This window comes from Rhinolophus sinicus, chromosome 12, assembly GCF_057876585.1.
Source record: "Rhinolophus sinicus isolate RSI-liver-muscle chromosome 12, RSI-T2T, whole genome shotgun sequence".
NCBI classification, from domain to species: Eukaryota; Metazoa; Chordata; class Mammalia; order Chiroptera; family Rhinolophidae; genus Rhinolophus; species Rhinolophus sinicus.
The window spans coordinates 26,305,594-26,332,878 of NC_142512.1; the positions used below are offsets into that span (position 1 = coordinate 26,305,594).

Below are 27,285 nucleotides of genomic sequence, written 5' to 3' on the forward strand. Positions count from 1 at the left end.
GTCTTTTTTCCTCGGAAGGAGAGTGTCGTGCAATAGAAAATACAATGGCACATAAAGTTGGCATACAGTCCTGGATTTCACTCGGCTCTCTAAAAACTTTCCAGAAAACCCCTTCAGATCTTTGACTCCCAGATTAAGAGTGTTTCTCACTCAGATTTTTTTCTTCCTTGATTTGTCCCATTTTCTTTACCTCCTGTCTCAGAGAAAGAAATCCCTCTTCCTTTTCAAAGCAGATCCCTTTTGCTACCTTGCTATGTTAATCCCATTCCGTCAAAAAGTTTGTTTTATCAAACAGTAAGTATATCTTTTGTATCCTAAATCTTTATCCCTACAGGTCTATTCCTCTTCCTCTTGAAACTGTTCACCCAAAGACCACCGTTTTCAAAAGCAATAATCTTTATTTATTAATCCTCATTCGGATCAGCTTTTCTACAGCATTAGACACTAGTTACGGCTTCCTTCTTCCTGAAATGTGGTCCTTCCTCATTTATAACTCAGTTATAACCAACTTCTTTGGTTTTTAATGACCATTCCCTATTCACTATAAGAATTCTCCAAGGCTGTCCTTTGTCTTTATATATATATATATATATATATATATATATATATATATATATATATATATATATTTTCCCTTGGCTGTTTTATCTACAACCAGAGCTTAATTTTTATTTTTTTAACCTTTATTTACAAAAGCCTACCTAGATTGACCTAGACCCTTCCCCTGAGCTTGCATTGCTTTTCTGATTGCCTGCTAGATTGCTCCTCATGGACACGCTGCTACCACCTTTCTCTCCAACCTACTCACATCGGGTTCCTGTTTTCAGTGAACAGCATCAGCATCCTTGCAGTTGCTGAGGCCCAAAATCTCAGCAGCATCTTCAGCTCTTTCTTCTTTTTTCACTACTGTTCCCCATGCTGGCAGTTGCCGAGTCCTGTTGATTTGTCTTTTTAAATAGCTTTCATTCACCTTTTCTTTTCCATTCCTACTCTCTGGTTATGGCCTTTTCATCTCTTATTAAGATTATTGTGATAGTTTCTTAGTTAGTTTTTTATTTTTTTTAACTTTAAGTCTTCTCTGCCATACCCTGTTACCAGAGAAACCTAAAGCACATTTTTTTATTATTTCACTGTCCTGTGTAAAACCTCCGACATCAGGGAAATGCAGATCCAAATCACGATGAGCTACCTACCACTTCACACCCATTAGGATAACTCATCAAAAAAAGCAGGAAGTAACACGTGTTGGTGAAGATGTGGAAAAAATGGTACCTTCGTGCATTGCTGGTGGGACTGTAAAATGATGCAGCTTCTGTAGAAAACAGTTTGGCTGTTTCTCAAAAAGTAAGCATAAAATTACCATATGAACCAGCAATTCCACTGCTATTTGTATCCTAAAGAATGAAAAGAAGGACTCAAACAGGTACTTGTAGATCAGTGTTCATAGCAGCATTATTCACAACAGCCAAAAGGTGGAAACAACCCAAATGTCCATTACAGATGAATGGATGAACAAAATGTGGTATATACATACAAGGGAGTATTATTCAGCCATGAAAAGGAAGGAAATGCTGACAGGCTACAATGTGGATGAACCTTGAAAATGTTATGCTAAGTGGGAGAAGCCGATACAAAAGGACACATATTGTATGATTCCACTTAATATGAAGTAGCTAGAATAGGCAAATTCATAGAGACAAAAAGTGGAATAGTGATTACCAGGGGTTAGGAGGACGTAATTGGGAATTATTATTTAATGGGTACAGAGTGTCTATTTGGGATAATGAAAAACTTCTACAAATGGCTCATGGTGATGGTTGTACAATATTGTGAATGTACTTAATGCCACTGAACTTTACACTTAAAAATGGTTAAAATGGTAAAATTTTATGTATGTTTTACTACAATGAAAAAAAAAATCTCTGACAATTTCATATAATAGTCCAAAATAAAATTAAATATTTTAAGGCCCTCTGCAATCCGTTTACTTTTCTAATCCTATATCTTAAATCATATCTCTGAACACATCTGCAGCTCTGGCCTCAGAGCTTTTGCTCAAGCTCTGATGTGCCTCTCTAAGATTTAGCTCAAATTAGTCTTTTTCTTGAAATTAGTCTTTTTCTTCTCATCTCTGTTAGTATTTTGGACCTCTCACAACATTTAGTACATTCTGTCTTATGTTAAAGTTATTTGCCTGCATCTGTGTCTTCAATGAGACTGAGCTAATGCAGTCCTTTCATGTAATGGGCACTCAGTAAATGCTCACTGAATTGAATCTGACCCAGCCCTCTCATTTTGTGGACAGGGAAATTGGAATCCAGGGAAGTCACACAGTGACAGAACCAGGACTAGTTTCAAGGTCTTCTGTCTTCTAGTTCAAAAAATGTCCCCTACACTAACATGCTGACTGTCTTGCGTTCTATGCATAAGCAGTCTGTATTAATGTCAGATAACTCAGTATTGCACTGGAGAATAAACACCACAGTTCTTGCATTTATATAAAAAAATCACATCTTTTATTTGAAACCTTGTGCCTATGAAGATTACAGTACATTTTCTTCTGTTTTCAGCTTCATGTTTCCAGTTGCAGGTGGAATGAGACCCCCTCAAGGTATGTGAACGGTTAAGTTTTGAACTTTTTATTTTTCACTACTACGTTTCTGAACTTGGGGATTAAGTAGGTAAAAAAGTTCTGTTGCTGCCAAATAGAGTAAAATTTTCCTATAGTCCTGAACCTGTATGACAGCTACTCTTAAAATTTCTCAAAAATTGTGTATAATAATTTGGGGAATAATAAGAATCATCCCTCATTTCTCCCAAATTTATTTAAACATTGTATTGATAGATTGTTATTTAACCTCAGAGATGAAGGAAACTTTCAGGACAAGAGTATTAAAGAACAGGTGACAAAAATGAAATGAGCTGTAATTCTCTGAATGACATTTTTTTCCTTCTGTCCAGTCTTCTCCTAGATTGTTTACTCAGTAGAGCAAGAGTTGTATCTGCTTTGTGCTCGTCAGCGTGCTGATAGAAACTAAAAAGGTCTCTATAGATGTTTGTTGAATGAATAAATGAACTTCTTTAGTTATTTAATACTTCCACGTTTTCTCTATATGAAGTTGGTCTTATTATAATCATGTACATAAGAGATCACATTTTCTGACTCAGTTTAACTATTTTAAGTCTCAGTTTTATTCCTTGCGGTTTCTCTTTCATGGTTTCAGACAGGGGACCACCAGTATCAATTCTCGCTTTGATTTTAAGGAAACAGTAGTGAAAGGATATAATCTTGACTCATGCTGCTGTGCCACTGAGGAGTATGTCTGCCCTTCTCTTCTTTCTGCTCTCTTCTCCCACTCCACTTTACCCTCCTCCTCTCCACACACCAAGCTGCTTCTGAAAACTGGCCCTTCTCACAAAGCCAGTGTTGATTGGTTATGGTAGACTTGCTAGAGAAACAGACTCCTAGGTCACTGACAGATGAAAGATAAAGAGCTGCACAGTGGCAGGTGGTCAGTGGCTCATACTGACTTTGTCTCCATTTATAATCAGTGATGGAGGTTGAGTTTCAGGTAAATTTTTCCAAGGGTCAGTTGTATTCTTTTCATTGTGCTCACATTTATGCATTATTTAAGCTATCTGTAATTAGATGTGTCTCAGATTTAGATCAAATGGTTTCATATATTTTGTTCTTTAGGAAGGCATTAGAGAGTTATGTGTTCATTATCGTGGCTCATTTTTCATTTTTAGAAGCTTTCAAGTAAAAATTATATGGAGTGAAGGAAGAGGACAAGAAGAGATCCCAAAAGGTTGCCTGCTAGTTTTCCTTCTGGAATTTGGAAATGTTTTTGAGATTATTTTTCTTTTTACAAAGTATGGTAGAGTGGACTTTTTAATTATTTGAAGGCTTTAAGTTATGCATGGATTATTTCTGAAAGCACACACAAGAAACCAACAGCAAGAGTGGCCACAAGATCATGAGTGGGTGAACGGGACACAGGAGAGGAACGAGACTTGTTTTTCACTTTGTGTATTTTTATGCCTTTAAATGTACCAAATACCTGAGTTACCCATTCAAGGATTAAATAAAATTAATTAAAATAAATAAAACTTGAGTTCCAAAGGAATAAGAGGAAAAACATGTTACCATGGTTATATGCAATCTGTGCTTTCTAGTTCTCCATGATACCTGAAGGCCTTTGCATTTGGTGTTCTTGGTCTGAAATACTCTTCCCAAATATCCACATGGCTTGCTCCCTTTCTTTCTTCAAGTCCTTGCTTTAAATGCTGCCCTGTTGGTGAAACCCTTTCTGACTATGAAATAGCAACCGCTTCTTTCCCTGGCTCTCCCTTTCCTCCTTACCCTGCTTATTTGTTGCCTTATCTCTTATCATCCCTTGACATGCACTTACTTTTTATTATCTGTCTTCCCCAATTACTTTGTAAGTTCCATGAGGGCAAAGACCAGGTTTTGTTCACTGTTGTAGCCCTAGAATGGTGCTTGACATGGAGTAGGCCCGCAGATACTTGAATAAATGAATGAATGAATGAATGAATAAATGAATAGATTGCCACTAATAAGTGTTAACCTATAGATGTGGATATCCATGCTTGTGCAATTAAACTATGTATAAATAAAGAACCCACAAGATAAACATGGTATGCTTCACTAGACCTTTAATTTTTTAAATCAAAATTTGATTAAAAGCTCCTTATAGTGGAACCAACATTGATGTAATATGTGGTGAAATGCAAAATTAGAATTGAATTTTGTGTTCAGGGTATTTAGGGATTTTGTTTTATTCACTGTTGTATGCACCAAGCATCTAGAATTGTGCCTAAAATGTGGTAGGCATTTAGTATGTATTATATCCCCAAAGGGATGTATCTTCTTTCTCCACTGCTTTTGGGTGTACTTCATTGGAAAAGTTCGGGAGATATGCCCTAAATCATACTTTCAGCATAATTTTCCTGCCATTGCATTATATGCTTAACATGTTGGAGACTGTTTTGTGCTAAATGTTATACTAACTATTCATGTAAGGAAGGAGAAGAGGATTATCATTTCTTCAAGTGTATTAGGTATTAAACAGTTTTACAGATGAGAAACTGAGGCACCAAAGTTAAGCAAGTTGCTCAAGGTCCCAAAGCTAGTAAGTGACATTTCTCGTTGGCATCCAAGGTTCATGCTCTTAACCACAATTGTATTAGTTATTTGCTGCTGCATAAAAATGTTAATCCAAAACTTAAAAAAATAAACACTTTATTATCTTATACTGTGTTTGTGGGTCAGGTATCTGGGAATGGCTTCACTGGGTGGTTTTGGTTCAGGGCTGAAGAGATCGCGTTGAGTGTCAGCCAGGGCTGCAGTCTTCTAACGGGTCGATGGGGCTGGAAGATGTGCTTCCCACATGGCGCACTCACAGAGATGGCAGGTCTGTGCTGCCTTGGTGGGAGGTTGCAGTTCCTTGCCACCTGCTCTCTCCATGGACCGCTGGAGTATTCTTACGATGTGGTAGTGGCTTTCCCCAGAGCAGGAGATCCAAAAGAGTACAGAGGAAGCTGTTGTGATTTTTAAGAACAAACCTGTCATTTCCACAGTAGCCTGCCAGCCCTATTCATTGTGGGAGGGAATGACAAGGGTATGAATACCATCAGGCGGGGGTCACTGAGGGTCATCGTGAAGGCCAAATAGTACTAGTAGGTTACACTATTAATTTTTCAAGTATGCACAAAAATCCTGTAGAACAGGTATTATTAGCTTCATTTCACAGAGGAAGTTTTGTAACTTGTCCCAGGTCACATAGCTAAGTAAATAATAGAGCTGGAACTCATCCTTAAGTCTGTCTTACTCCAGAACCTATGCTTTTTCCACTGTACTGGGCCGTCTCCCAAGTAACAAGTCCTTTAGGTACTTACGGTTTTAAGAAAATAACTTTAAAACACACTGACTTGAATGATGCCTTTATGTTTTTTTAGCAGGTCTGATGCCGATGCAGCAACAAGGATTTCCTATGGTCTCTGTTATGCAGCCTAATATGCAAGGCATGATAGGAATGAATTACAGCTCTCAAATGTCCCAAGGACCTATTGCTATGCAGGTACTTGCCTCTTTAGCTGATTGTTTACAAAGTTATTTGTTGTTATGAGAGCGACATATGTTGGACCTAGTATGAGGACCTACATACTAGGAACTTAATGTGGTATTTAGAAATAAGTGTAGTCTGCATCTTAGGTGGCTTCCTTCAAAATAAAATGAAGGTATACGTTCATAAAAGAGAGAAAAAACAAAAGATAAATCATTTAAGGAACATCTGGTGACTTCTTTCTATGACTACTGGCTTAGAAAAATTTTAGAATGAAATCTTAGAAAATTCAGGGACCTGATGTCATCAAGTGGCATTGTTAGAAGAGTTAGCACTATTTTTAGGAAAGGAGCAGTGTCGTTGTTTGGAAGGCTCAGAGCCTTCTTTGTATTGAGTTATCTAATCCCCATAACAACTTTTTAAAGAGATGCTATCTCCATTTTTCTGATGAGGAAACGGAAGCTTTGTGAGGATGCTTGCAGAGCATCGTAGGCCCAGATTTGAACCTAAGTTTTCAGTATGCTTATATTTAACCATAGTGTACCATGAATTCTCTCTTAAGAGGATTGAGGAGCCATTGAATAGTTTAAAGCACAATAGTTTAAAACACAATTAGATTTGTATTTCAAAAAGATTGTTTTGACTGCTGATTGGAGAATGACTGGAGGCAGAGGGAGGAGCAAACGTGGATGTGAGGAGGATCATTAAAAGGCTGATGTACAGAGTAGGTGAGATGTTGGCTTAAATTAGGGTGGAAGCAGAGGGATGGAGATGTGGATGTTTTTGAGAACTACTTAAGAAGTAAAATCTCTAGGGCTTGCTGAGTGTTTGGGTGTTGAAAATAAAGGAGAAGGCGATATCAAATTGATTCCTCATTTTCTGCATGAGCAACTAACTGGTGGTGTCATTTACTAATAAAAGGAGATTGCTGGTACATATTGTTGACTTTGAAGAATCCATGAAACATACAAGTGAGGTTGTGCAGACAATTTAATTAGCTGAGCTCTGGTCATTTTTCACTCTGGGTAGAAAATTACAGATTTGAGAGTTATCCACACATAGAAGGTAATTGATGCCATAGGGGTGAATTAGAACATCCAAGAACACTATTGATGGAGAAAATGGTCCAGGATAGAGCCTTCAGAATTTCAACATTTAAATCTGAGTGAGTTGCCAACACAGGAGATCGAAGAGGAGCAGCCACGGAAGTGGGCTGGAGGAATTAAAGAAAAAAACATGAGTTCTGCTGTCAGACAGACGCAAGTTCAAATCCCAGTTTTGCCACTTACCTGTAAAACAGGGTATCAATACCTTGCTAGTAGAAAGGATTGAATGAAGGAATTATATAAAGCACTTAGCACTGTACTTGGCACACGGTGAACAGGAAGTGGCAAGAAATTTTTATTTCTGATAATGTTAATTATCAAGGATGGTTTTTCAAGTAGCACAACTTTATTTCATGTTCTGTTTTTAAAATTCATTTGTTTCCTTGCTTTCATTGACTCATAACCCTAATTTCTGGCTGAAACATTCTGTCTTGAATAATAGTAATAATCAGTAATAAAAATAACCATCATTTGCTGTTTTTATACACTATATTCATTGTATCCATTATATCATTCAGTCCTCATAACTCTGTAAGATTAGTAATGTTTATTCCCATTTTGTAGACAAGAAAACTGCAGTCACAGAATGTTAGTGACCTGTTCGATATCCTACAACTTTCAAAAACTTAAACCAAGGCTATCTTATATTTCAGAGCTTGAGTTCTTAACTACCAGTGTTCCTAAAAATTCAGTCATTTGAGTATCACCTTCATAATTTTTGCCATGTATACTGTAATTAACATTTTAATTGATTACGTTTTTGACAAATTCTAAAAAGAATCTTTATATTGCTAAAGTAAATAGAAAATCTTCATTTGTTATAAACAAAGGGTAACCAAAAAAATACGGTGACTCAAAATAATATTAACCAAATTCTAGCTAGATACCGTTACTTATTGGAGTTTATAAACCTCGTGTTTACTTTCTGTTGTTAAAAAAAACAAAACGGGGGGGTGGGATATGTCTAAGTTTAACCTACAAATGATTTGGCAGAAGAAAAAATATATATATGTATGTGTAGAGACGGAGCAAAGAGGGTAAGATGTTACTATTACACCATTTTTCCAATTTTTTCTGTAAGTTTTACATTTTAGAAAGGGAGGGATTAGATTAAAAATCAATAACATTTAAAACAGGACATAAAAGGGAATCTGAATGAGAGTTGCAGGAGAATTGAAGAGAATTTTCCTACTTTGGTGCTGAACATGAGTCCCTGCGTAACTAGCGTGATCAGAGATAAGGAGGAGTGTCATTATTATTAAGTACAGCCTAAGATGAGCTTCTCCCATTTGCATCTCTGTATCTTTATAAATTATCTTCTACAGCTATGATATCTGTTTAAACCAAGTAACACAATAAACTGAATCCAGGAGTCAGATCTTTGAATGGCTATATCAAAGTTACATTATTAAAAAAAAAAAATATATATATATATATATATATGTATGTATATGTATATATATATATATATTTACTAATAAGCTGGAACAAAGTTTTGTACTGTAAATATTTTAAATGCCATATATTTCATTTTTACTTCATTATTTAAAATTTTATTTCTGTGTATTTATCACGTATACATTATTATAGTGTAGTAGCACATGTATATAATTTATAAATAAGTAATATTGGGAGTTTACAATTAGAATTTAAGTTGAAATTATTGTCATGTTGAAGTTATTTAAGCAAATAAAACTTCTATGTTGTATGTAAAGATATAGGAAAACTTCCAGAATTCTTTATTCATTTCAATTCTTTATTCATTTCTAGTAGGAGGAAAATAAGAATAAATTGAACTTCTGTAGGTCTTAAATTCGTGTTACTCTGCTTTCACTAGGTTATGCTGTAGAAACAACAATCCCAAAATCTCAGTGACTTACAAATACAAAGGTTGATTTCTCATTTGTGGTAAATGTCCTTTATGGGCTGACGCAGCTCCCTGTTCTCTTTATCCTGAGGCAATCCTAGGACAATCCAGACTCTTGGCATAGGGAAAAGCTGGCCAAACCCTGTGGTGCCTTTTAAAGCTTTTTCTCGGTGGTAGCATTTATCAGTCACTTCTGCATCAACATGGATGAGCCAATTGCACAACTTTATCAAAACATTTTTAGTTAAACCTTTTTTTTTGAGATAATTGTATATTCACATATATGTAAGAAGTAATACAAAGATCCCTTCCCTAGTTCCCGCAATGGTAGCAACTTGCAGAACTATGGTATAATATCACAACAAGGACATTGGCATTGATACAGTGGAGATACAGAACATTCATCACCCCAAAGATCCCCTCGCGTTGCTATTTTATAGCCACACTCATTACCCCCTCCCCACTGCACACTTTTCCAACCCTTGGCAATCACTATTGTTGTTTCTCATTTCAAAATATTATGATTTCAAGATGTTATCTAAATTGAATCACTAACCTTTTTGGGATGGCTTTTAGTGCTCAGCATAATTCCTGTGAGAGTCATCCAAGTTGTTGCATGTGTCAGTATTGCTTATCGCTGAATAGTATTCCATGACATGGATATACCAGTTTGTATACCCATTCACTCACTGAAGGACATCTGGGCTGTTGCTAGTTTTGGGTTATGATGAATAGAACCTTGTGTGAACATAAGCCTGCTTTTCTCTGGAATAAATGCCCAGGACAGCAATTGATAAGTGGAGTGGTAGTTGGATGTTTAGTTTTTAAACTGCCAAACTGTTTTCCAGAGGGGCTGGACCATTATATTCCCACCAGCAATATATGAGTGATCCGGTTTCTCTGTATCCTTGCTAGCATTTGGTGGTAGTGATATTTTTTATTTTAGCCACTCTGATAGGTGTGTTGTAATGTCTCACTGTGATTTTTAAGTTATATTTTCCCAATGGCTAATGTCAAAAATTCAGAGAGCTTTACTTGATATGAATATTTTACTGAGTGAGAAACAAACTGTTCCCAAACAGGGAGACAACCCAAAAGTTGTTAGAGGGTTGGCTTTCAACAATTTCAGCTCAGTTTGTAAAGCTGAGTAAGTTGTTGTCTATTGTGATTGTTTTTTAGTGTGATTGGTTGCTGGAAATTTACATTCCTTTTCATTGCATAAGCTTACCTCTTGGTAGCTGATTGCTGACATGAAGAAAGCTTATGTTTTGTTTAAGGTCAGAGTTAGCATTTCAGGGAAATCAGGACAGTGTTACATTTTGATTATGTGACTCTGTTTGGTCTTGGGGTATATTCAAACTGTGACCTCCATTTATTTTTTTTTAAACCCTCGTGATGTTGAACATCTTGTCATATCCTTATTTGTCATCGTTATATTCTCTTTGGAGAAATACTTTTTCTTGCCTTTTATCCATTTTCTAATTATAATTTTTGGTATTTAACTTGAGTTTTGAGAGTTCTTTATATATTCTGTGTACTAGTCCTTTGTTGGATGTGGTTTGCAAATATTTTCTCCCAGTCTGTAGTTGTTGTCTCAGTCTGTTCAGGCTGCTATAACAAAATACCAGAGATTAGATATCTTATAAACAACAAAAATTTATTTCTCACAGTTCTGGAGGCTGGAAATCCACGATCAGGGTGCCAGCATAGTCGGGTAAGGGCCCCCTTTCAGGTCACAGGGACTTCTAGTTGTATCCTCACTTCCGGGAAGCGATGAGGGTGCTCTGTGGGGTCTGCGTGTGAGCACTAATCCCATTCATGAGGGCTATACCCTCACGACCTGATCATCTCCCAAAGACACTTCCTATTAATACCATCCTCACCTTTGGGGGTTAGGATTTCAACATATGAACGGGGAGGCACAAACATTCAGACCATAAACCTTATCTTTTCATCCTGTTAACAGGGTCCTCCTCCTCAGAGAAAAAGTTGATGAAATCCAATTTATCAATTTTTCCTTTTATGTAACATGCATTGGTATAAGTGTGAGAGTTCTTTATCTCTCCCTGGATCCTGAAGACTTTTCTTCTAGTTTTATACTTTTACATTTAAGTTCTTTTTTTTTTTTTTTTTTAATTTATTGGGGTGACAATTGTTAGTAAAATTACATAGATTTCAGGTGAACAATTCTATTACATATAAATCCCATTACATTTAAGTTCATGATACATTTTGAGTTAATTTTTATATAAAGGTGAGGTTTGTATTTTGCCCATGGATGTCCAGTTGCTCCAGTTAACATTTGTTGAAAAGGCTCTTCTTTCTCCCTTGACGTGCTTTTGTATTTTTGTTGAAAATCAAGTGTACACCTTCGTGTGGATGTTTTCTAGATTCTGTGTTTTGTTCCATTGAAATTATAAAAAATGACAGCAGATTTGAGGAAAAAGAAATTTCAGAATTGAAAAATATGTTAAACAAAAGAAGAACTCTATGGATGAGTTTAACAGCATTAGAAATGACCAAAGAAAGAATTAGTGAGCTGAAGATAGGTAGGTAAAGAGAAACTGTCTAGAATACAGTGTGACAAGATGAAAAGATGGAAAATATATGAGAGATTTTGAAGATACAATGAGAAGGTTTAACATGTATTTAGTTGGAGTCCTTGAAGAAAAGAAGGGAAATAATAAGTTAGAAGGGATAATGGCTGAGAAGTTTCCAGAATTATTGAAAGACAATGATCCACAGATTCAGGAAGCCAAATAAATTCGAGCAGGATTGTGTTAGTTATCTATTGCTGCATGACAAATTGCCCTAAAACTCAGGGGCTTAAAACAGCAACAAATATCTTTCAGTTCCTGTGGGTCAGGAATCGTGAAGTATCTTTAGCAGGATGGTTCTGGTTCGGACTCTCTCATGAGGTCTCAGTCAAGGCATTGGCTGAGCTTGCTTGCATTCATCTAACGTCTTTCCTGGGGCTACAGGATCTGCTTTCAAGGTGTCCCACTAACATGGCTGGCAATTCAGGGTTGATATTGGCAGGAGGCCTCAGTTCCTCGATGGACCTCTAGGTCCACATGGACATCTCCAGAGCCAGTGATTCAAGAGGGGAAGTTGGAAGCTACAGTGTGTTTTATGACCTAGCCACACTTGATTGTTTTCCCCGATATCAGGACTATATTGGGATTCTAACACAAGGATGTAACTACCAGGCAGTGAGAATAACTAAATATAAATCCTCACAACCAGACACATGGAGAAATTGCAGAAACCTAAGACAAAGAAAAACCTCAAAAGCAGCCAGAGGAAAAAAGTAGAAGTCAAAGATACTGGAATGATGTTTGTAATGTACTAACTGAAAATAATGGCCAACCTCCAAGAATGAAAGTAAAATAACACCATTTTTTTCTGACAAAAACTGATTGACTTTCAATAAATGAAATTCTAATGAAGTAAAGGCAGAAGGACATTAGGCAAAGGAAAAATGATCCCAGATAGAAAGTCAGCTTCAGGAAGATGATGATAAAAGTAGAAGTTACATATGTGGGTGAATTTAAATGAATTTTGTATAAAACAAAAACAGTGTCTCTGGATTTTTTAAATATTCGGAGAATTAAAATACATGTAATAATAGTATATAACTTGGGGGGTCTAGGAAATAGAATTGATTTTTAAGATCCTTGCATTCTGTGAAAGAAAGATAAAGATGTTGATTAACATTGGACTTTGATAAGAATGCATGTTGTAATTTCAAGGGTAACCTTCATAGGTTATATAAAACTAGAGGTGAAAAAGGTAGAATGAGGAAAAAAAATAGTCAATCCAAAAAAAGGCAAGAAGGAAAGAAAAAGAAACAAAAAGTGGGACAAATCACAAAATAATATAGTATTAAACCCAAAATATATTAATGATTATGTTAATGGTCTAAAGGATCCATTTAAAACACAGAATTCTAGGCGCGGCCTGTTAGCTCAGTTGGTTAGAGTGCAGTGCTCTTAACAAGGCTGCCGGTTCGAGTCCCACATGGGCCTGTGTGAGCTGCGCCCTCCACAACTAGATTGAAACAACTACTTTACTTGGAGCTGATAGGTCCTGGAAAAACACTTAAAAAATTTTTTTTAAAACCCCACAAAATTCTAGATATTTGATGCTTATGAGGGACATTTAAAACATAAGGATACAGGAAAGTTTAAAGTAAAGGAATGAAAGATATAAATACTAAAAACAATCCCAAAAAGCTGATGTAGTTAAAGGAAAACCAGACAAAATATACTTCAAGGGAAAAAGCCTTAAAAGCCTGGAGAGAAAGAGGGTCTTTCATCATGATAAGAGGTTAAATTCACCAGAAGGATGTAATAGCTCCAAATTTGTATACAACTAAATAACCTGGCCTCAAAATGTGTAAGATAGAAACTGACAGAACAACAAGGACAAATAGAAAAATTCACAATGAGGAAAGATACAGATTTAATCAATCTTCTTTAAGCTTGACTAGTGGATAATAAATAGGACACTGCTACCAACAATTGCAAAACACACTTTTGTTTAACAAACATGGAATATTTATTTATATTGACCATATACTAGACCATAGCAAATATCAGAAACTTCAGAAGGTTGAAATCTCCCGTAGTAGATGCCCTCGTAAGACTGGCCTGTGTTAGGGGTCCATTTGAGATTTTTAGTCAAAAATTCAAAGTGAATCCCAAGATTTTTCTCATCAGCAAGGTTCAGTGGTTCAGAGGTAAGGGAATTAAGAATGGTTACAAGTGCGTTTAATATTGAACCCTGGCATCTAAGCTGAACAAGAGAGAAGTGAGGATATGATGAGGATGATAGTGGGAAAGGTGGTAAGAGTAATGGAGGGGAGGTATTACTGAGATAAGAGAATTGCTGGGGTACATGATCTGGAAGGATAGGAGGTCGTGGTCAAGTGTCAGGAATGCTTAAAATCACGATTTTGGAGATGATGCAGTTATTGGAACTGACGCTCAAGGGTGTGACCGTGGAATGGAAAGCTGGAATGGTATGTTGGACAGGATTGTGGTGTACAGGTCAGAGACCTGAAAGCCCACAGTGTTAGATGTGTCATCCACGTGATTATTGGTGTCGCAAGGGCCGTTTAGAAGTAGAATGGAAGATAGCAAGGTTCTGAAGGCTTCAGTTGAAGAGGGAGGGAGTTGAGGGTCAGTAGATGACATAAACAGGGTAAGAAAGTAAATGGTGGAGTCTGATGGCCAGAAATTAAAATGTATTCAGGTTTTTGAAGGAAGAGAGGAGAAAAGGTTTAGAAGGAGCAAGGGGGACTACTCCCCATCTACAGGAAATGTGGAAGAGAAGCCGCGATCTCCAAATGAGAGGGCTTCCAGGGAGAGCCAGGTTTCAATTAGGGAACAGAAGGGCAACCTTTCAGGGAGAAGGTTGAAAAGTAGAAGAATTTTCACTCGTAAAAAAAGGGGAGAAGCACTACGGGGAGCTTTCCATTTTTAGCCTATGTTCTTTGAAGTTTTTATTAAAATGTATTTATATAGTTCATTGATAAATGTATTAAGAATATGAAAGTTACAGTTTTTCTTTATAGTAATTAAAAGGAGAAATTGCATTTTTTAAGCCCTTCTCCTTTTCTTCTAGGCAGGGATACCAATGGGACCGATGTCAGCAGCAGGAATGCCTTACCTGCGACAAGCACCGTTCTTGGGGATGCGTCCTCCAGGCCCACAGTACACTCCAGACATGCAGAAGCAGTTTGCCGAAGAGCAGCAGTAAGGAGCCTCAGGACTCAAGGATAAAGATACACAATAGCAGTTGTTTTTAAAACTGTCAAATATTCTCTAGTGCAGATTTGAAGCCAAAACACTCGCATTGCCTTTAAAACTCTTTCAAATTCTTTGATTTTAAGTTTAAAGCCAGAAGGGGCCTTAGAGGTTCTCAAATTCAACCCTCTCATTTTACATTTAGGGAAAATGAGGTCCAGAGAAGTGAAGCAACTTGTCAGTCCAGGTTACACAGTTACTAGCAAAGCCTGGACCCGAATGCAGGTCTCCTGATTCCGAGAGCATTGCTCTCTCTCCTACGATGCTGCTTTCCCAAGTGGAAGTTTCTTTTTTATATGCAGAGCAAAGAGTGTTTATTTTGTCTACCTCCCTGTCTGTTTTTTGAAATTACATTTGAATGCAAAAGATTGTCTCCTCCCCTTGCAAATTAGACAACAAATAAATTCCTGTCTGTCATTTAGGTAAACCATTTTTTTAGACTCATTTCATAATTTTTGAAGTTAATATAATGGAGAAATAATATTGTCATGAGAAAATTTGATATAATTAGCAGAGATTTTAGTTCTAGAAATGTAACATATATTGCTGAAATTGTTAATAGAATTATGAATATAACATATTTGATAATTCCTTAAGTTGGTTCTTTACTAGATTGTTTTTCCTTCAGAAAACGGTTTGAACAACAGCAGAAGCTCTTAGAAGAAGAAAGAAAAAGACGCCAGTTTGAAGAGCAGAAGCAAAAGCTCAGACTTCTGAGTAGTGTGAAACCCAAGGTAATATATTCTGCCACCTCTCCACTGCAACCAACACACACACCCACCCACCCACCTTTGCATGTGCCTCTTCTCAGTGGATCCTCTTATTCAGTGGATTTTGTCACTTAGGCACCAGCCCAAGCTGAGGCTGTGGTTGATTTCATTTTAGTTTACCTAAGTTCAAAAGTGAAGGAGTTTTCTTCTGTAAAGACATTCTATTGTTAAGGGAAATGGTATCAGCCAATCTTCTGAACTCTTTTACTATTATTGGAATGTTTGTAATCATTTTGGGGAAACTAATACAGAACACTTAACAGCTGTATCCTAAAATATTTATAAATGGGCCTTTTAATATTTTTGTATTCTATAGAGTGTCACTTTATGCCTTTGTTTTATACACTTACCAATGTGTTTCTAACTTGGAGAATTCACTATCAGAAGTATGTGGTAAAAATATTGGAAACAGACTAATATCTGCACTTTCCTTTAAATTTGGGAGGATTTAGGATGAAGTAAGAGATAAGTGAAGAAATATCCATACATTTATTGTTTCTTAGACAGGAGAGAAGAGTAGAGATGATGCTTTGGAAGCCATAAAAGGAAACTTAGATGGATTTTCCAGAGATGCTAAGATGCACCCTACTCCAGCATCGCACCCTAAGAAACCAGGTAGTTTGGATTTAAAATTTTTCTTCTGTTGCAAGGTGATTTATGTGAAGAGTCAATGCTGAGCTCTTCCTTCAAGCTAAGTACAGATTTTACACTGAGTTAAGAGCTCTGATCTGGATGGATACCTGTGTTGGCAAGAAAAACCTCTGTCTTCTAGTAAATGTCAGTAGATAACTTCACTTGTAAATCTTATGTATAAAAGAGTATGTTAACATTAGTAAAATCCATTCATTCAAAGCAAGTGTAATAAAGGAGTTTATCCTCTCATTCTCATTGTTTTAAAAGAATTTTACTTTCTGTGAGCCATTTCAGGTTTTATTCAGTGTGATTAAACTTACAAATTTTTTAAATGCGCCCTTTAAAAAAGTGATGGGGAAAAAAGTCATAGGTTTAATAATGCTCCTCATGAAATTTTAATTTCTTTTATACATTTCTTTGTAGCTTTTATTATCATTTATCATCACATAAGCACAAAAAAAGTGCCTAATTAGAACAGGGTAAAGGGATATTTTGGGGGGGGGGGGTCTTTTGCATGTGTTTTGAACATTGAGCAATTGAAATGAGTCTTGTCTTTACGTAACTGTTACCACATCCTTTTTAAAAATTTGATAGTTGACATTTTATCCTCAACTGATTTCAAGAATAATGTTCCATTAAAAGATGAACAGTTTTCAGAAATCATTCAGCCAATCAAGTACTATTTCCTGCTGATATATATTACATTGATAAGTTTTATCTTAAATCCTTGTATTATATATAGTATCTTATTAGGTGATGTCAGGAGGGAATAATCTCATATTGGCATAGTAACCAGTTCTTGACTTTCTGGGACAGCTTCGACTCTGTCCTTTTAATTTCACTTGTTAGATTATATACTCAGATTATCATTCCCAAAATACGCCCCAAGTAAAATATACACCAAGATTGAAAAGAGAATGGATATTAGCAATCAAATTGAGTTCAGAAAGGAAAAATGATATCTAAAAATGAAAATTACAAACTGAATCAGCCAGTCAAGAAGTAATTTAAGAATAGACATTGGAATGCTATAACTGGACCCAGCATAGAACTTATGAAAAGGAGAAGGTAGCCGAGAGGAATAGTCATTGTTACGTAAAACACTGTTCTACCCAGATTGAATGCCCTTTTTGGACAACCAGGTGTGGTTTAGCAACCTCAATGTTAAATAATAAATTGGTGTTTTGATGTTCAAATAATGTGAGTTAAAGCAACGTGTGTGCAGTTATCTTTTTCTAGTTAACTGCTTCATGCTTAGCCAGAAAAAGATTTTTCTGAAGCAAGCCCAAGGAAATTTCAGAGCTTCTCTAGTTGAGAGTCTTAAATATAGGCCTAAAGTGTATGGAGTTTCTAGCCTTTTTACCACCAAAGGCACCTCTTAATTTCCCCCAATAGACTATTTATCTTAAAATATTGACTATACAAATTATTGATCGTATTTTTATGCCTATTAATCGTATAGAAAGCTGCAAGAGTTTATAAGCCAAATTACATACTGCATATAATTAATATAATTTCCGTCAGATACAAAGAGAGATTCATTTAGTCTTTGCAGCCTTATTGCTAATAAATAGTCAGGGTCCATTTAAAAACCATTCATAATAGCTCTCAGTTTTCCATTGCTACTGTTTTCTACCAGTATTGGTCTGAGAACCCAAATGGAGAACTTAAACCCACACTCCACACTCAGTAACTGTTATTGGGAGAGCTGAAATTTATTGTGGCATGGCTTTTTTCTTTTTTAAACAAAGTTAAGGCAGTAATTTTGCGTGCTCATTTTGCATCTTTTATAGAATTTTCAGTGTGTCCAGGCTTTATTTCACAGATCCAAAAGAGAAATGTTAAAAAGAAGCATGTAGTATTCCCATTTTTCAGATGAGAGCCTTTTTTAAAAAAGACTGCCCCTTGTGACATTAGGCTTCAGTAAATGTTAAAGCAATTCAAAGTAATTAAAAATGTGACAATCTTGGTATTTTTAATGAGCTTCATGTTAAATGTAGTCCCTGTAGAGAAGGTTTATTACATAAGTGAATCTCACATTTAACAGTAAAAAGCAACAGTGATGTTTATACGCCTTAGAACCAAAGATCTTTTAATCATAGTCCTCAGTCAAGGTTTTACTTTCTTAAATTGACTGTTGAGTTGTTTGACTTAGCACTTTATGGTATCCTAGTTTTGATGCTTTTCGCAAGAAAACATCACCTTGGTAATGTGTTTAATCTTTGCTGTCTCCTTTGTAATTTTCATTCCTTATATGGTAACTTTACTGAAATGGGAAGTATGCAAAGTGTGTGGATTAGGTATGATATATCAAAAATTACAAGTATGTATTGGCATAATGAAATTTAATCATCAGAGCATGTATCTGTCTAAAATGTCTTCAGCAGCATTTGGTAGGTTTTCTTATTTCTGGTGTATATTGGTTTGAGAGAATATTATCCAGATATACAGATCACTTGAGTCTCAAAAGTAATCACAACTTTGATGTATATTATTAATGGTCTCAGGGGAAAAAATAGTATTAACTTAATAAAAGAAGGAAAGTTTTGAGTTTTACAGTTTTTGTTTTTGAACCAAATGCAAAATAGTTATAAAACCTCTTTTTAAATAGACAAAAAATTGTGTGTAAATAGACATCGAAGTGTTTTGCATTCACTGTAAAATTCCATTTGACTATTGTTACGTTATTTCTTGTTCACCTTCACTATTCACGTTTCAGTACATTCTTTTAGAATTTTACTACATCTTAATTTCTTTTCTCCCTGTTGATTTTCATTTCTGTGTGTTTCATTACCATTTTCCATTTTGCAGATTATCCCACATCATCTCATTCTACTAAAACTGTCTCCCCATCACCTGCCTTTCTTGATGAAGAAGAATTCAGTGACTTTATGCAGGGGCCTGTTGAAGTTCCCACACGTGGGCCTTCTTCCACTTCCCAGCCTTTTCAGTCTTTCCATCCCACCACCCCACTTGGCCAGTTGCATGCACAGAAGGCTGGAGCACAGCCTCTCCCTCCAGGTCAGATTCCAGTGTCTTTTGCCTTACATTGTGTCCCGGGGCAAATTCCTTATTTCTCAACTGCTTCAGCCTCATACAATGTACATAGAACAGGTGACTCCTAGAATGTTAAGGGAAATATTCTTAAGGTAATCTAGGATCATTTATTCTTATATAAATAGAATAATACAATGATTTTGGCAAAGAAAATTCCGGAATATATGATTACTATTGAAATTCAAGATAAGAATCTAGATTTTTAAATTCTGGGGTGGGTCTCACTTTCCAGAAAATTGATTTAAAACTTTTGCTTCTAAATTAGGAGCTATTTAAAACACCTTAGAACTTTAAAAACAAACAAACTGATTTCTTCAGGAGATTACTCTTGTCTGGGAAAATCACCAGTATCAGTTTTGTAAGCGTAATAAGCCAGGGAAAGCTGCTTTAGAAAGTGCTCTCCTTAGTTCAAGTACTTCATTTACTCTCAGTTTGTCCTCGGACAAATCTTTAAACATTTCTGTACCTCAGTGTTATCACTTGTGAAATAATGGGGGTGGAGGGACAGTTACACCCTAGGTCTTGAGACTTAGAATACTGCTGAGAGGGTTCTTAGCTGACTTGTACTTAGTCCAAACTTTCTCAGTTGACAGATGTAGAAACAGATTCAGAGAAAATGCTACTGGCCAAGGGTCTTCCCAGTAGTTAGTGGAAGTGTCTGTATCTTGTGTGAGTCACCAGATTTCTAAGGTAATACTCCTTCCACTATACCATTCTTCCTATTGTCTCATGGAATTCTTGAAAATCAAAGTAGATAATATTTAAGTTCTCTAAAATCGCTAAGTCTCTCAAGTCCTATACAAATGTGTAGTGATTGAATTATTTCAGAATTCACATTATACGTGGCAGGGTCTTCCCTTTTAGAATCTGGGGGTGGAAATGGATGATTGAAAAAAATAGAAATTTGCAGTTATATACAAATAATCCCTTCATACCGTTTGTTTAGGCCCTTCCTTGGAGGAGAAGCTCCTAGTATCTTGTGATATAAGTACATCTGGGCAGGAACAAATTAAACTAAATACTTCTGAAGTTGGGCACAAAGCCCAAGGCCCAGGTTCCAGTAAGAACCATCCCAGTTTAACAGCCAGTAACAGGGGTGCTGTAGATGGACGTGTAAGTGGTACCACTACTACAGAGGCAGAAAAGACTTCAGACCAAAACCTGCCCATTGAAGAGAGTGGTGAGCTCATGAAATATTCAGCCAAAAGTTCATTTAACCAAATGTTGCTCAAATGCTAACACCTTAAGCATTAATCTTAAAATGAATGCTGCTTGATTTTGCTAATTGAAATTTTGCTTAAAATATGTTTAATGCATTCCTTTCTCCAATTAACCCCTACAATTTTGCTCTGAATTCCTTCAATACACTCTTATTCTTTTTTTAAATTTTTTGATATATATATATATTTTTTAATCAGAATAATTCCTGAAATTTCTCTTCTGTTTATGAAACTTCTTTTTTCCCCCTCTTGCATTTTGTATTCTTCCATAAAGGTTGAAAAGTTAAAATTTAACTGGAAAAGTCACCAATGAGCATATGGTTTTGCTTCTCTGAAATAAATCATATACATTGCTGCCTAAAAGATCAAATTTTTCTAAAGTCAGTTTGCAGAGATGAATTAGAATGTAAGCAGCCTATGAGGTCAACTCTCAGAGGATGTTTCACTGGATGAAATAAAAGTCAAAAATCCTATACATCCAAGGCAGCAGTGTGATATTCAAGTAAAAAAATATCAGATTTTATAAAGAAACATGATTAAAAGCTGCAAGTAAAGCTTGGGCAACTACGTTTTTTTACATATATAATTTGTAAACTACCATCATGTTTTTTCTTTAATTTGTAATGTGAAATGGCACAAGCCTCATATGAGTCAGAATATTGATTTGGTACATCCTAGGTGGTGGTGTTTTTTAATTTACTTTTTAGAACATAGTTAATGTATGAGTTGTTTAGAAGCCAGATATTTTAGTTGTATTGGTGACTTTTTTTTTTTAGCGTCTCTAGCCAGTGCTCTTTTTATAAAAAACCGTGATTCAGTGTGATTTCCACATCTTCTATATGGACCATTATGTACATTAGATAATGTTCCTTATCTTCTAGGTGTGGGAGTATTTCCCTCACAGGATCCTGTTCAGCCCAGAATGCCTCCTTGGATTTACAATGAGAGTTTGGTTCCAGGTAAAATAGCTTCTTTGTCAAGGATTCCCATCTGTATATTTTGCTTTAAATGTTGTAAATGTAGTTTTGAATAGTTACTGTTGTGGTTACAAAATATGCAGAAGGAATTGTAACTTTTTTCTTGTTTATTGTTTTTTTGAAAGAGTACAGAAAATTAAATAGATCGAGTGTTTCTTAAGGCTGCCTCCTATATGAAATAACTATAAATGTTGGAGAAATGTTTTGCTTTAATGTTTTATTGACCATCATATACTTTTATTTCTAAAAGCTTGTCTTAGATTTATCATGCTTTAAAAGACATTACCAAATATTTATTTTATAGATTATTAATAACTTATCAAGAGTAGTACCAATATGTTTAATGCAGTTTTCTGAACTCTTGATGATCAGCTTATATTTTTAACAATATTCTTACGACTTTTTTGTCATATGATAGTATATGAAGTGAAAGATCAAATGGCATCTTTTTCTACACTGGAAGATGATGTTTACTTTTTTCTTTAAGTATTACTGCTGAGCCAAAAAATATCACTAAGGTGCACATTTTGTGGTAGGACTCAGTTGACACAAGGAAAAATTCTATGTAAGCATGGTTGATGTGCACAGAATAATGACCATTACAGCAGCATATGTTAACCAATCTCAATAAATTGTAACTTACTCAATTTACTCTACTTTGCCAACCCCTTGTAAACTAAAGGTAACATTCATCGGATCTTTAGTTTTCTAGATTGGTTATACACTTGATTAAATAAAACTCATACAAGATTCCTGTAGCTGAACTTCTTTTTGGAAGAAACCAGTAATGTCTGCTTTTCATCATAATCACATAACCACAAATTGAAAGGCTAAGTTCCCAAACCAGTATGGGACTTCAGTTGTACATGAATGTAATAGGTTTTCTCCCACCTGCCCATTAGACAGTTTGCATCCTTTCTTCTTCCTCTCTTTCTTCAAGGCAGACAAACAAAATGTGGATCTTGGTATCTTTTGGAGTTCTAGCCATGTTCTGCCAGATTAGTATTTCTTTCTTTCTCCTCCTTTCAAAATACGTGCACACGTAATTTCCTAGTCAAAATATGTGTTGTTATGGCCAAGCTATTAACCTGTAATTCATATTTAAATCATAGATGTAAAATTTTTGTTTTAAACATTTTTCGCAGTCTACCTTAGCCCTACCCACTTCAGCCCCCAAAATTCTTCAAACTAAGGTTGCCAGATTTAGCAAATAAGCATACAGAACATCCAGTTAAATTTGAATTTCAGATAAACAGCAAAAAATTGTTTGGTATAAGTATGCCCCATTCAGTATTGGCATCCTGTATTTGACATGGCAACCCTAGCTTTCACAGCCTTTCTCACTTTTTCCTTTGGAAACCCCATTTTATTGTGAAAAACTCCCCAACAGTCTTCTTTTTTTCTGCTTCCTCACCTTAACTGAAATTGTGTCTTTCTCCGAAGGCTTTTTTTCCATAGCACCGTACCCAATGATGTTTTTTCTCACGGCCTCTCATTTATTGGGATAGGAAAAACATGGTGTTGATATAATTCTTGCTTCCAACTGCTGTTTTCAGACTATTCCCACCATCATTACTCTACAATTTGTCTTTTAAAGTCCAAAGCATCTGCCTACCATTTCCATCTCATTTTTGTTACTATCGTCTACTGAAATGGAAGACTTTCTCTTACCTTTAGTCCCCAATTTTCATCTTTAGGGCCAAGCACCAACCTCTCTTCTAAGCTCCAGACTCGAATTGTCTGCTGGATAGTTCCACTTGAGTATTTTTACAGCACTTCAAACCCTGACATGGCTTTAGTTTTATTAAAGCAGTTTAAGATTATTCTTATACAAGCAATAATGACAACAATAACAACAAAAAAAGATCAGTTGTAATGTGTTTACCTTTGTAATCTGGTCTTGCCTTTCATAGATGCCTATAAGAAAATCTTAGAAACCACAATGACTTCAACTGGAATAGACACTGCTAAACTTTATCCCATTCTGATGTCATCTGGACTTCCCAGGGAAACTCTTGGACAGATATGGGCCTTAGCTAATCGAACTACACCTGGCAAACTGACTAAAGAAGAACTTTATACTGTTCTCGCCATGATAGCAGTAACACAGGTAGACGTTATTTCTTAAATTAGATCAAATAACTTTTCGATATAAATTGAAAGAATATGAATCCTTTATGCCTACAACCTTGTGGAATTCCTTGAACATTCAAATTTAGGTTATTTTCAAGACATAGTACTTCAAAAACTTATAATTTATATGAAGCACATACTAGCAAAATATTCCTTTGTTTAGAAACTGTTTAACATATTAGCATCCTCTGGCCTGACTGTATCCCTTCTGAACTCGAAAGTTAGTAATAATGAAATTACTCTATCTTTTGAAGTCCTTATTTAAAATTCCTTAGATATAGATAAAGTATTCTCTGTTTGGTAGCAATTTTTCTTATATTACAAAATCATTTGTCATATATGTAATCGTGATCTGATTATAGTAAATTCACCAAACTTGCCAGAGGGTGAAAATGTCAGAGTTGATGTGTTGGCCATTTCTTTGCTAAATATTAGGTTTATGTTAACCTTGTAACTTATTTTCTTGTATCAAATTCATGAGTTTGGGGAGAGTTAGAGTGGAAACATACCAAGGCTACAGATTTTACATTTAGATGTCACTTTGCCAGATTTAGGTTATACATGGTTTGCAATCCTCTAAAATGTTCCCATTTTCCTCCTGTTTTGTGTAGAGGGGTATTCCTGCCATGAGTCCTGATGCTTTAAACCAGTTCCCAGCGGCTCCTGTTCCAACTTTAAGTGGCTTTCCTATGACTTTGCCCACCGCAGTGAGTCAGCCAACAGGGATGCCTTCAGGCTCTGCAGGCTCCATGCCCCTCAACGTGGGACAGCCAGTCATGGGCATTAACCTCATCGGACCAGTAGGGGGAGCTGCAGCCCAGGCTTCCAGTGGCTTCATGCCAACTTACCAGGCAAATCAGGTAAATGGAGAAACTGCATATTCCAAATAATCCCTGAAAGTGAATCTGGGCAACTTTTTTTCTGGGGATGCAGAGAAGATTGCTGGATTATGATGGACACTGGAGGTGAAAACTAAACATTATTAAAGCAAAAACAACATTTAATTTTTCGTTATTTAAAAAACATGAAGCAATTTGTTAAGCCTTAAGATACTTGAATTTTAAACATTTATAGTTCTTTATATACATTTTAAACATCAAGCCTAATAAAGTTAATTAAATTCTTAGGCTGTGTCTTTTGAGGAAGCTGTTAAACATGAAATTAAAATGCTTCAGTTTATTTTTCACTTCTCAGATTAGCAAATATTTTTTTAAAACATACAATACTTAGTGTCAGTGAAAATGTAGGGAAAAGAGTTTATTGGTACAGCCTTTTTGGAAGGCAGGCTTGGCAATAGCTATCAAAATTCTAAATGTCTGTATCTTCTGACCTAGCGGTCATACTATTTGGAATTTATCCCACAGAAATAGTAACTCAAATTGTAGCAAAGATATACACAAGGATATTTGTTGTAGAGTAAAAAAATTAGAAATAGCTAAATGTCCATCAGGAAAAGAAAGGTTATATAAATTTTGGTTCATTCATACAGTGGCAAATTATTTGAGCTTTAAAATGAATGAGATAGACCTACATGTACTGCATCAAAAAGATGTCCAAGTCATAATGACATTTTTAAAGTGCAAAACAGTATAAGCTCAGTTCTCTATAAAACAAATGAGCTTTTAACAGTACTCACTTCTAGAGCATGGGATTAGGAGTCAGTGATCACTGCTGACTTTATATGTGTGTAATTGAGTCTAACAAGTTTATATCACTTTTGTAATTTACAAACATGTATAAAATGTGTTTTAAAGATGGCAGGTTCTCAGTACTCTATTAAATATGATTTAGCTGTTTAAAAATTGTATAGCTAGCTCTTTAAACCAGTTTTTTACCATTTGTACAAGAAGTGTCTAAAAACATAAGACAGAATTCCTGACCTAAGCATTTGAGTTGGTATGTTGTCTAAAAGGTGTTCTTCTAAAATTAGGTATTTGTACCTAAATGCAGAGATTTACAAGGTAGTCTTTGAGGTTGACAAACCTCAAAGCTTTGATTTGTTATTTACTGTTTTATCAATTTGATGCTTTCTATTTAAATGTACTCTAAACCTAGGTGGTAAAACCAGAGGAGGATGACTTCCAAGATTTTCAAGATGCTTCTAAGTCAGGAACCCTTGATGACTCATTCAGTGATTTCCAAGACTTACCTGCTTCTTCAAAAACAAATAATTCTCAGCATGGAAACAGGTAGAAAAGAGTTGAATATAGTTAACATTGTATTTATGATGAGAAGCCTAGTATAACTAAGAGAATTAAGACTCCTTACTCTCATGCTTTCTACATTAATCCTTACTCTTTTTAAATCGTTTTTTTTTCCCTTCTTTTGCCTCGCACCCCGCCCCACTCCGGTTCAAGCTGTTGTTTCTCAGTCTAATTGTGTAGGACACAGCTCACTGGCCCATGCTGGTATTATGAGCCTTGCGCTGCTCCCCAGCTGATGCAGTCGGTCTCCAGTCATCGGTCAGCTGCTCACAGCGGCTCTTGTGCGGCTCCTGGCAGCAGCTCACGGCAGCCCAGCTCCAGGGAGAGCCGTTGTTCACAATCTTAGCTGTAGAGGGCGCAGCTCACTGGCCCATGTGGGAATCGAACTGGCGACCTCAGCATTAGGAGCACTGTGCTCCAACCACCTGAACCACCGGGATGGCCCTAATCCTTAATCTTTATTCATAGTTTTACTCTTCAAATTTCTCGCCCCATTGTCCATGTTGAATTTCAGCTCCTACCATTTCCTCCCAGTGCACATCTGCTTGCCAATATTTTATCTGCCGGAGCTAAAACTGATTTATTACAGCTGAGTGCACCTGTGCAGTGATTACTTTGTTCTTCGTAATAGATCTAGAACTTTAGCTGTTGGAAAGCTTTTTAGGTAGGGGCACATAATTTGATATTTTGCAATATAATGTACTATTGATTTTCCACAGAAATCATAATTCGGAAATTAGATATGATTATTCGTGTCTCTTATATTTGAGATCAGTGGCTGTTAGGCCTTCATATTTTTGTTTTGTTGGTTTGGATAGACAGTTGCATAAACATCTGTAATGTTTTTTATAGTAGCTTAACTTTTAGGTACAGTAACTGATTCAGTATGTTCTCAACACCTTTCCATCATTGTAAAAAAGTATTTAGATATTTCTAACATACCAGACTTTGAGTAAGCAATGTGAATTTCTTTGGTTATTTTTGGAACTTGTTTTTGTCAAGATACATATTCCATTTCTCTTACCGTGTTTCCCTGAAAATAAATAAGACCTAGCCGGACCATCAGCTCTAATGTGTCTTTTGGAGCAAAAGTTAATATAAGACCTGGTATTATATTATATTACATTACATTACATAAGACCCGGTCTTATATTAAAATAAGACCGGATCTTATCTTAATTTTTGCTCCAAAAGACACTTTAGAGCTGGTGGCCTGGCTAGGCCTTATTTTCAGGGAAGCACGGTTTGTGGCTGCCGTTTGGTAGTGATGTGAAATTACAATATTTGATAGCACTACGTCCTAAAGCACTGCAGACCCCCTGTTAGCATGCATGTACAAGAACTGGGTTTCTTACCTTGCTTGGAGGCCACTGATAAGATTTAAATGACTGTGGAAAGATTTTTGCTCCAGGGCAAAGAACT

At 35.9% G+C, this 27,285-nt stretch overlaps 1 protein-coding gene across 15 annotated transcripts in view; it reads left to right on the forward strand.

Moving 5' to 3' along the window:
- SYNRG (synergin gamma) overlaps nt 1-27,285 on the forward strand; it is a 67,140-nt gene that overhangs the window by 4,489 nt on the left and 35,366 nt on the right. For 5 of the 15 annotated variants that reach the window (XM_019732530.3, XM_019732532.3, XM_019732533.3 and 2 more), the window contains exons 2-12: nt 2,571-2,611; nt 5,980-6,101; nt 14,688-14,818; nt 15,498-15,603; nt 16,143-16,254; nt 19,084-19,293; nt 20,276-20,509; nt 21,431-21,508; nt 23,440-23,636; nt 24,271-24,519; nt 25,715-25,848. In XM_019732530.3, coding sequence (XP_019588089.3) covers nt 2,571-2,611; nt 5,980-6,101; nt 14,688-14,818; nt 15,498-15,603; nt 16,143-16,254; nt 19,084-19,293; nt 20,276-20,509; nt 21,431-21,508; nt 23,440-23,636; nt 24,271-24,519; nt 25,715-25,848 — 1,614 coding nt within the window. The remainder of the gene's footprint in view (nt 1-2,570; nt 2,612-5,979; nt 6,102-14,687; nt 14,819-15,497; nt 15,604-16,142; nt 16,255-19,083; nt 19,294-20,275; nt 20,510-21,430; nt 21,509-23,439; nt 23,637-24,270; nt 24,520-25,714; nt 25,849-27,285) is intronic. The other 10 variants (XM_019732536.3, XM_019732538.3, XM_019732541.3 and 7 more) reach the window with 6 other exon arrangements.